Consider the following 11,169-nt stretch of genomic DNA (forward strand, 5'->3'; position numbering starts at 1 on the left):
AGTACACAAGATTCATAGCGGGTTGATCCATACCTGGTCTTACGACAAGCAATTCAGTAGATGGGAGTGGAAGACACCAATAAACTAGTCATCTAGTATTAGAACAGTCATCTAATACCTGCCATCTAATAACACACAAATCCACATTTCAACTAAAGCCTAAAAAAGCTCAACTCTTCCACGGACTAGAAGCACCAGTTCCGACAACGTCTAGTATTACTCATTTCTCACGCCTGTAGAAGAACCCAACCCCCATACAACACCAATGCAGCCATTCTGGGGGGGGGGTGTGAATGGATGAGGCTAAAGCGTTCACCTCAGCCGCGTCACCAGCTCCTTCTCCTCCATCAGGAAGTCGAGGAGCACCTTGCTGGCGTAGTTGTAGGCCTTCTCGATCTGCTCCACGTACGCCCTCTCCTTCAGCGTGTACAGGACCTCTTTGGCGTCGGGGCACGTGACGTTGCGACCGCACTCCCTGACCACGTTCAGGTATTTACCTGGAGGGAGACGGACTGACGCTTAAAAGCTGCTGAAGTGAAGGCGGTTACCCAAGTGAAGGCAGAAATTTCGGTACACAGATTTTTTAAAAACAATATTTTCAATGTCAGTTTTCTCATTGGCAATTTACTGCGATATGCTTGTGATACTCTGGCTGATGTGTAAGTAAAGAGTATGGATTATGTTAAAAAGGTATGATTATAATTAAAATATTAAACGTATTTAATTTTTTACATGCTGTAATGATGAAGCCACCATGGGCTGAATGGCTCGTTCTCATCATTCCTTAATCTTACACTCCTGTATAAAACACTAAGAGCTGTCCATCCTACCGGTGCTCAGGATCTTGTCGGCCATTTTCTGCAGGAAGGACGGGATTCTGTGCTGCACGATGGTGTAGCGCTGGTCCCAGTACTTGTCGTTGTAGTCCTCCTGAATCTTCTCCTTCTGAAGCTCGTGCTCCTCCACCATGAACTCACTGCCAGGGCAGAGTCAAACGAAACCACGTCGTCAGCAAGCATGACACAATACCTGAGCTCTCTCCTAATAAGCAAATAAAATAAAATAAAATAAAATAAAAACGTGGAACTGACACCATTAAAAAACACCTCTTATGATCCTTTACACACCTTCATGAGTAAGCCTGTGCACTCAGAGTGCACTCATAACTCTCATACGCCACCTAGAGGCCGCAGACACTCCAGCACCCAGAGCGCATGCTGGACTGTAAAACGCTACCTGTATGGGTCTTTGATGATGCCCCTGTATATCCACTTCTCCAGAATCTCGAAGTAGGGGACGCTGGCCGCTTTGGTGAGGTACAGGCACAGCTCCTGGGCCTGACCGTCTCCCGTGTAGTTGAAGGTTCGATCGTGGAGGAGACTTAACGTGGACCCTCCCATGCAGTCGCCCTTTTCGACGGAGATAGCTGAAGAAACGGCAGTAAAACAACACTGATAAAAGAAGGTGCTATCGGCGCTTCTTCCAGGAAAATACAATTACAAGTAAATGCTCTTCTAAGGGGAAGATATTTATTAAATCAAGAGAAAATTTCCCCTGACCACCCCCAAACCCACAGGGGTGTCTGAACCCACACTTAAATGCAGTGAGCTTACCGATGGAGACCAGGATCTCCATGGTTTTCAGTGGGTTCTTACCGATGGAGACCAGGATCTCCACGGTTCTCAGTGGGTTCTTACCGATGGAGACCAGGATCTCCATGGTTCTCAGTGGGTTCTTACCGATGGACGCCAGGATCTCCATGGTTCTCATGGTGGGCTGGATGTAGAACCAGAGCTTCTGCAGGGAGAGCGTGCCCTGCCTCTGCAGCTGCTCCAGCTGGGTGATCAGGATCATGTACTCCTTCATCAACGTCCTCATCGCTGCGGTCAGGGCATGGTTCACCTGACCGTACTCAAAGGACGACTTCTCCTCTATAAACCTGCGGTCAAACACACAAGTCAGGCTAATACGCACCGCTAGCAACATCAGTCAGTGAGTGGTTGCCATAGCACCTACGCGGTAAAAATACTCAGAGCCGTTTCCGAACAATGGGGCTAACGTTTTGAGAGGTCTGCTTCATTTTACAATTCTGAAAATGAGGCTTCAAACCCTTGTTTATTTTGAGTGTAAATTAGCAGCTCTATGAAGTGTGCTTTGTTACGGTTGGAGTGTAAACCTACAGGACGGTAGATCTCCATGAACAGGGTTGGGCAGCCCTGCTCTAGCTGTAGAATGAGGTGTGCTGTGTTAGGGTCGGAGTGTAAACCTACAGGACGGTAGATCTCCAGGAGCAGGGTCAGTGTCTTACCGGGCGATTGTGGAGTAGCTGGCTGCGACCGGCAGTATCCTCTGCACCAGCTCTTTCACCGAAATGTCCAGCGTCGGGTCGACCACGAAGGAGCGGCTCTGTCTGCCCAGGACGGGCTGGGCTGTGATGTCCCTCCCGTCCACACCAATCAGCACGTACAGCAGGTCCTCCAGCAAGGCCTGCTCCTGCGCAGCCAATGGCAGGGTGCCTGACAACACGCACGGGCGTCAGCGACCAATCACAAAGCGCCGTTCTGTTTCCCCCCTTCTGTGACATCACCGGCCAATCCGCAAACGCGCGCTGACCACGTCCTATTCTACCGGTTTCCAGGTTACGTTTTTAAAGATCTGTCACCTCGTGGGCAGGCAGGGCAGGAGCACTCACCGACGGGCACGACCGGCTCTGCCATCGGGGAACCGCTGACGACGAAATCTCCGATGAGGGCGGGGCGCTCGTACACCCAGTTGGGGTAGACGGGGTTGGGCTGCGTGGGGTTCTTCTTGTTGTGCCGGTCCCTCAGCATCTTCCGCGTGGCTTCGGCTGACTGCAGGAAACGCGGAAGACGAAGCTTCAGCAGATTCGCTCGACTCGACAAACGCAGACAACCTACGCTTCACTACGTCACATCACAGGCATTTAGCAGAGGCTCTTATCCAGAGCGACTTACACAACTTTATCTTCACATAGCATTCACATTGTATCCATTTATACAGCTGGATATATGACTGAAGCAATGCAGGTTCAGTACCTTGCTCAAGGGTACATCAGCTGTGACCTGGGAATCGAACCTGTGACCTCTAGACCAGCACCTTACGCACTATGTGTAGTATGTATTAGGTTTCATTTAGATCCATTCCTAAGACTGAATCAAGAACCACATGAAAAAATTTAGTGCCAGAGGAGAGGTGGCAAGAACAATAAGTGAAACGTGTTTTCATCCGGACGGGGGAGTACCTGCTGCACGTTGGAGCTGGCTGTGACGTTGCCCAGTTTCTTCCGAAGCTCTTCCAGCTCCTGCATGGACATCTTGGTGGTGGTGGGAGGGATGCTGAAGCTGGTGGTGCTGCTGGAGGTGGCGTTAGCCGACATTTCCGATCTTTCCTTGGCATTCTGCTGCAGACACTGGAGCGTCTGGGGGAAAAAAGGTCACAGCGAAACACGAGTAAACACAGGGCACAGGAAGATTACCTCAGTCACATATACGACAAACAATTAAGAGTCTCTGCGCATGCATATACATACACATTCATCTTCAAACAGCAATGTATAGTTTTCTCTGTATTAGTTCTTTTTTTTTTAAAAATCACCTCTTTATCCTCTGTGAATTTTGACAGGAGATAGACGAGCGGGTCGAGGTTGCGCACATTCTTTGATTTTAATTCGTCGTATTTCCTCAGGAAGTCCTCCGGTGTTTTAGAGTACTCCGCGATTTTTACCTGTTAGCAAGTGAATTGTGGAAAGTGTATTTCAGTTCTCAGCAAAAAGAGGGCGAGAGAAAACCAAACGTCACAGTTTTGCAAATATGTCAGCAAAATAATCATTGTACCAAAGAAAATGTTATTATCGTGAGCACCCAAAAACATAAAACATTACACTTGATATGCTGTTTTTAAATGAACGGTTTTAATTTACCTTGGCACTGTGCGCAGACACAGTCGTGGTGACGTAAGGAGTTCTGTTTTTTTGCAGCAAATCAATATACACTTCAGCTCCATCGCCTCCGCGAACATGAAGCAAACTGAGCAGTTCATTTACGTCGTGATGTATCCGAAACTCACTCATGTTTGCGTTCTCTCCACTGTGGCAATAAGAACGACATTATTATTATATATATTTTTTAATTCATCATAATAATAATAATAATAATCAAAGAATTCCGTCCAGTAAAGAAGGCCCGGTGTAAAGCGGATTCGTTCTAATAATTCGTACTAGAAAGCTAGTATGGTTTAGGGCTTAGCAAAATAACATTAGTCAGCTGTACGACTTGACAGTCAGGGAAATGACAGATACTGTGGTACTGGCAAACAACATCAATGATAGTTAGCTAGCTGACCACGGCGTTCATAAACCACGTTACAGCAAAATAACTAGCTAATGCAGCTCGTCGGCTACACAGTAACATTTCAAATGACAAGACTTGGAAAGCAAAAATTGTTTTAGCTCGCTAAGTAACTTAGTTAGCGAGTTACCTAGGTACGTTAGCAAATTAAATTCTGTCGATAGCGTGGATAGCAAATTTGAGCATTGTAGCTTGCTAGGTGGCAAATAATTGAACCAACTCTACGTAAATAATTTAGTAAATTGATGGACGGTGATGTTAGTAATGTATTAGGACTAGCAACAGCACATATTATCAACCTGCTTCCATAAGCCAAGGACTGCACGCATCTTACCTTCCGCCCGCCCCGTTTCCAGCGCGAACACTAAACAAAACGTTACAGTCCCTAAAAGCTAAACGTCCGTACGGAAACGCGGCGCAAATAATAACGGTTCCCAGTTTTGAGGACTTTGCCCGGATTTTCACATACACAAGAGCCCGAAAAATAACGCCATGGAAGTATACTATTTATACAGAACATTGACAGTATACTCCAGTTCTCATTGTAAGGTGATGACACAGACACATAGGATATTGCAGTTAGCGCAAGTACAAATACTGTACAAGTGAGGAATTTAAATATAGCCTACATAGGGTAAACTTGTATCCTGTAGGCTATTGACGGTGTCAATCAGCTATTTAACAAACGTCAGCGGTTATTACCATCACTGCAATGTTTTGTAATCCCACATTTGCTACATTTACTCAAAAACATAATCAATACAATCAATACACGTTAGGTATCTAAACAAGGATAAAATGTTTTTTTCCCCCTCTGCTGACATCTAGTGGCCGATGTTGATCATTCTGTCTTGACCTCCGGAGTGCAGCAAGTGGAGGATACATTTATGCGATTAGTTTAAGGATTTAGTTTAAATTCAGAGCCGCCTGAGAAATGCAGTCATTTTGATAAACGGTACTGGTATCCGGACTGCAGTTGTAATGTAAAGTAACAAGGAACAAATGAGGAAATTCTGGTATTATTCGTTTTAATTTACCTGTTTTGTAAGTAGGCCTAGTGTTGCTAATTAAAAACGGATTGAGGGGTGGGGGAGAGAGGCTGACATAAATAAATAACATTTTGTGGATTAAATAATGCTGTTCAAAATAGCCAGTGAAGCAAATTTTATGAAGAACAGTATCTTTATTGCCAAATATTCCATTTTAAATTCTTGGCAACTTAACGCAGACCTCAGCCCTTATTTTCCCCATCCTAAATAAAATCGCATAATTGGAAACAAATGTCTGACTAACCAAATAAATGGGGGAAATGACGGTACCGTAAGTCAAAATCCACATCATTAATGTGCGCGTGCTTCTCTGTGGGCCTCGTGTAGAACGCTGTGATCGAATGAATTCATTTAAATGTTTTTTCCACTTACGATACAGAGCTGAGGCGTGTGGTTGGACGTAATGAAATAATGAAAGAGACAACGGAATACGTAAGCTCCAACGGACAACTGCACTTAAAAATTGCGAGTACAAAAAGAGCAACCTTGGTCGATGGAAACACTGTCGGCCTTCCTGCTGTATTCATTTATTGTTTGGCCATTGAGTGCTTGAGGCGCTATGAATGTCTTTACCTGAATGCAATCAAACAGGGTTATGTGGTGGATGTTTAGCATCAAGTTAATATTCTGTTTCTTGCTGCTTTGTATGCTGTACAACGACTACAGCATTTAAAGTGCCAAGAAGCCATTGAGCCCCCTAAACCCCTTAAAAACTAACACTTTATTTAAAATTTTCCAAGGTAACATCTTCAGTCTGCTTTGTTAAGAGATTTTGTTCAGAGCTTCAGAGAAAAGGATAAGATATATGTAAACCCAAACAACGTCCATTTAAATATTCATTAAAGAAATATTTAGAACAAATATAATGTATGTTGAATAAATGATCAAAAAAAGAACAGGTTGTTGACAAATGTGGTATAAAATGATAATTCAGTATTTTATCAGTCCTTTATGTGCTTTGGTTATTCATTAAAAAGGAGTGTATTTTAATTGTAAAATAAGAACAGACGGTGGCGCTCAAGTATTGTTGACAATGCTGGCAATCCAGAATGCCTTGGACCTTTGACAGGAGTATAATTCTAATTATTACCACTGCTGCTGTTTAATAATAATAATAATAATAATGCTTTTTTTTTGCTATTTTAAATGAAAATTCTTGACACAAATTAAGGAAATAATCTAGTTAAATATCCAGACTTACTTCATTTATATAAGCGTTGGTTGCTTAATGAACCTGGTAATCACTTCCAAATGACTTCTTTGAAGCTAAAATGTGATACCATTTACCATATATGGTATAATAGGTTTGCATAGAATCATGGAGGACAGTGAATTCCAGCAGCACGAAAAAAAAAAAAACAGTCGAGGTGATGTTATGTCTTGTGATAAAAAAAGTAATTTTCCTTACCCTGGATACTGCCGAGTGTGGCTGTTGAATAACTTGACTTGAAGGGGTACACACAATGTTTTATAACGGAGCCCATTTTCACAAGGGCTTTTGTAACGAGTGGATTTTCAGTCTCTGAGTTGCATTATATCAACAATTTGTTGTTTTTAATCACATCAATTATTGCAAGAAAATATGTGCATTTGTAAGGGTTATGCACTTACTGAACAGAAATTGCTCTGAAGAACAACATTAAATCATTTTTGTAAATGTAAAGCTTTTATTGAATATTTATACATAAGGCTGGTCTCTAACTTATCTTTACAGTTAACATATATACATGTACATAGTACATAAACACAAACATTATTTATAAAAAAGATTGTGTTATATGTGTGCTAAGTACAATTAAGATATATACATGTACATAGTACACAAAACACAAGCATTTTTATAAATATTAACAATCGTGTTTATTTTAAAAAAATCAAATTGCAAAAGTACATGGGCAATAGTCAAAATTTCCTATTTACAATAGAACAGTATGTTTTACACAAAGAATAGAAAACCAATATTAACCATTCATAATGCATCTGAACTTACAGTACTTTTCGCTCCAGTTTGGATGTTAAAAATATGTCCATTTGCAGAACATCAAAACACCCTCTATACAACAGTTATCGAAACGCATTAAGTGTACAGTTTTTGTTATTTTATTTTATTTTTTTGCTAGTAACGTTTCCAGGTTTTAAAATAGGTTACACAATAGACCCCAGTGTAAACGGGAAGGCACAATAATTTGTATTGCAACGTTTGGACGAACAAATGGGGCTTCAAACATTATATTTAAAAAAAAATAGTAGCCCTTATATATTTTAGAGAAAAACTTTGACGTCATATAAAATTCGCATATTAATAGATCAATATCTTCTTTAAACAGAAATAATTTCCAAATGTTTTGTCGAATAGAAAGAATTGTAACTCTAAAAATCTTTGCTCAAAGCTGATAAATATTTGGTTTCTGAAAGTACTAATTAAATTCAAGAAATGTTCTTATACAAAAAGGTTTGCTTTGTGGCAATTTGCTAAAATCCTACACAGTTGACTCGTGGATTGGGTTAAATGCAATTTTATTTCTGCATCTTAATACCAAAATGAATTCCAAAACAAATGACATCGCAGACAAACGGCAATGTCATGTCCCCTCTTAACGAAAGCATTAGACTGGTGCTGAAGTTCGTGCAGAAATCTGGAAGAGGCACAAAGGCATTTGCTTAAATGATCAAAAACAACAGCATTCATCCTAAAGCAACTGCAAACAGAGGACATTCCATATAGTTACGTCTTCGAAGACCCACTGGGCATATTAGTGTGCTTGATAAATTATTTTCTAACAAAAAATATGTTCAGTGTGGAAGTATTAATGAGTGACAATTGTTATGAGCTGAGAAACATGTACAGACAGATGACAACTCACTGCATCATTGCGCATAAGGGCCTGAGTTGAGACCCAAATAATAGACTCTATATATTGCATTTTCTCTATCGTGCTTCGCCTAATTAAGACAAATAATACATTCCATAGGTGACAGGTCCACTGAAAAGTCCAGGAACTGGTAAAGCAGGTCTCGGGAAGGCATTTGAAGGTCCATACAACGACGGAGATCCCATGTGCGCTCCCAGCGGGAAGGGGAAAGCGAAAGCCGGCAGGAGCGGCTTCGTTGCAAGTTTGAATTTTTCCAGTTCGGCTTCTTGCAGTCTCTTGGCTTTCGCCCTTCTATTTTGGAACCAAATTTTGACCTGCGTCTCTGTAAGATTCAGAGAATTTGAAAATTCCGCCCGCTCAGCGATAGACAAGTACTGTTTCTGGCGAAACTTTCTCTCCAGGGCGAGCAACTGCGAAGTAGTGAACGGCGTTCGAGGTTTTCTGTTGTTCTTGTGTTTCCGAAGCGGACAAGGCGGTGGGCTGACATTCCCTGTTCAAAGGTAAGAAATTATTCATTAATACATGGTCCAGGCCTATCACACGTGTTTCGCTTCAAAATGATAAACAAAAGTCGATGAGCTGCGGTGTTTTCAGTTACATTAAATTAGGCACACACCAAACTTAGTTATCGTGGATAACTACGACCAGTTATCTTTAAAAAAATAAACAAAAAGAATAAACAACAACACGAACAAAAATCTTGCATAAAGTTAAAACCCAAATGTACTGATAAACGATACATAACTGAGCATTTAAGTTATAATCTCCTATTCAAATAGCTGCCACGATAGCAGTTCTCTGTTTATGTGTTGACAGTCTAGATTGGGCCTATCAGCTAATATTGGCGGATGTATTAACGGTTTATCCTTAGCTTGGAATAAAACTTTTTCCTGTGTACGTTCTAAGAAAAAGAAACATCAGTTTAAAGCACTGAATTACATTAATGAATGTTTACTTTGATTTATCACCTCTATATTGTTTACGTCTTGGAAAAAAAAAATACAGTCTACAAAACGAGACCCCAATGACCCTTCATCGTATGGTCGTCATCAAAATATGCAAAAATGCCAGCACTTGCCAGCACATCAAGTCAGAATATTTAAAAATGCATCGTTTTTATCTTAGGCGTTATCATCATCGTCGTCAGCAGCCTACAGATGTAGTGAACTCTGCCAGATTATTATTATTACTGTAGTTTCATACGGCAACACGAAATAATTTTGTGCTAACTCGACCTGTCAACACTTGTACCGAGGGGAAGTCGTTTAACTGCGATTTGATCAGAAATATCGCAAAAAAATTAAATTGAATAAAATTATAAATTACTTACTTGTCGGAGTAGCGAACGATGAAGTCTGAAACCAAGTGCTCTGCTCGTTATCGTGGAGGTCTTCACTCTCGTTTTTCGGGCAGTCGGGTGCATTTGGGAGTCTCTCCGGGGAAAGGCCATTCTCCGCGTAAATTGTCCTCGGAGAGTGTTGCCTCGCCTGTTCTGCCACGGACGTGGGTGGAAGCACACCTAGTTCAGCGGACGAATATTGAGTCCGGCATGGGGATCTGTTTGAAATGAGCGATTCGACACTAAAAGGCAGAGTGAAAGACTTGCACTTAAATCCTTTAGCGGTGCTCTTTTCCTTTGACCGAATGTCTTCCTTCTCTGTGCTTTCCTTCTCGTTCGCGTTTATCTCTTGGGAGAGGGACTCCTGGATGGAATTCATGATATGAGAGCACGGGGCCATGCACCGTTGAATGGATACCTTGACAACCCCGAACCGCGCGTCCCCGCTTAATACAGTTCAGAGGACCGCGACGCTCCCTGTCAAACGTTCACTCCTTCACATGTAGTTTGCTTTCAGCTATAAAAAGGTCTGCAAGCTTTCTCTTATCTCGCCGCCCTCCAATCAGCTCGTTGGCTTCTCCACGTGACGGTGCCGTCTTTCACTGCGATTGGCCAGCTCGCCTCTAAAAGACATCAAGACGGATTTTGAAAGAAATGAGTAGTTAATCATAGATGCCTTGCTGGGATGGTTTATTGATAGCTCACGGGTTCCAGTCTCCTTGGTGTACCAAGCCACCAGAGCAATTTTAGTGCAATTAACCAGTGGGGCAGCTTCTAGAAAGACTCTCTTCACTCATTAGTACAACAGTTATTGAAACCATACAGAGACAAACAACCCTCTGGCCTTTATATTTAGTATAAAGGATAAAACAAAATCAATTCACATTATTCAATTGTTAACAACTTAACTTAAACAAAATACCACATACACAAGTTTTATTTATTTCGACAAAACGGCAAACCATTAAGGACATGTTGACTATAGCCAATTCTATCATGGCCATTATTTATAATAGCATAATACAAAACACCAAGATGCAACTCGTTTACTTTAAGTTAGAAATGCGCACAATGTTTTAGTTATATTAATAACAAATTATTTACCCGAACAAAGGCTTTATCTTATTGCCTACGTCGTTCGAATGACATATGACTTCGTAACACGACATTACAGCAATTTAAAGCGTGCCTTTCGCCTTCGAGGTTGGAAACGCGTCAGCTGCAAGGCAACAGGTAATTGTTCACTATAAGTCAAGGCATTTAATAAGGCAGACGAGTTATGTTTTGGAAGGCGCCAGGCGCGGCAGGATCAAAAAGGAAGCTACCTCAGGGAGAAAGGCAACAGTTAGCTCCACTTAACCAATTGTCCTCGAAAAAAAATTAATAGTCTGGTGCATAGCTGGAAGGGCAACATTTCTCACAGACTTCAAACATTGTTAACCGTTTCGTTTCTTTTTTTAATTCTGGAAAGGACTTTTGTTGAAGTCTGCACTGAATGCGGAGCGTCCGTAGACTGTCAATCAGACCGAATTTCGTGCAAG

General features: G+C 41.6%; 2 protein-coding genes across 2 annotated transcripts in view; both read right to left on the reverse strand.

Moving 5' to 3' along the window:
- Positions 1–4,794, reverse strand: part of tubgcp2 (tubulin gamma complex component 2) — a 9,102-nt gene extending 4,308 nt beyond the window's left edge. The window contains exons 1-10 of the mRNA XM_064315005.1: positions 4,702–4,794; positions 3,941–4,106; positions 3,616–3,744; positions 3,263–3,439; positions 2,693–2,852; positions 2,309–2,516; positions 1,740–1,939; positions 1,237–1,426; positions 831–976; positions 317–497 (exon numbers count right to left, since the gene is read on the reverse strand). Of these exons, the coding sequence (XP_064171075.1) occupies positions 317–497; positions 831–976; positions 1,237–1,426; positions 1,740–1,939; positions 2,309–2,516; positions 2,693–2,852; positions 3,263–3,439; positions 3,616–3,744; positions 3,941–4,090 (1,541 nt within the window). The 5' untranslated portion in view covers positions 4,091–4,106; positions 4,702–4,794. The remainder of the gene's footprint in view (positions 1–316; positions 498–830; positions 977–1,236; positions 1,427–1,739; positions 1,940–2,308; positions 2,517–2,692; positions 2,853–3,262; positions 3,440–3,615; positions 3,745–3,940; positions 4,107–4,701) is intronic.
- A 2,266-nt stretch (positions 4,795–7,060) lies between these two features.
- On the reverse strand, positions 7,061–10,142 carry LOC135243290 (homeobox protein MSH-C-like). Its single transcript, XM_064315018.1, has 2 exons — positions 9,620–10,142; positions 7,061–8,779 (listed from the first exon to the last, which is right to left on the reverse strand). Exons 1-2 carry the CDS (start codon positions 10,026–10,028, stop codon positions 8,364–8,366), a joined length of 825 nt encoding a protein of 274 aa, XP_064171088.1. The 5' UTR covers positions 10,029–10,142; the 3' UTR covers positions 7,061–8,363.
- Positions 10,143–11,169: the final 1,027 nt, after the last annotated feature.

Source organism: Anguilla rostrata, chromosome 2, assembly GCF_018555375.3.
Source record: "Anguilla rostrata isolate EN2019 chromosome 2, ASM1855537v3, whole genome shotgun sequence".
NCBI classification, from domain to species: Eukaryota; Metazoa; Chordata; class Actinopteri; order Anguilliformes; family Anguillidae; genus Anguilla; species Anguilla rostrata.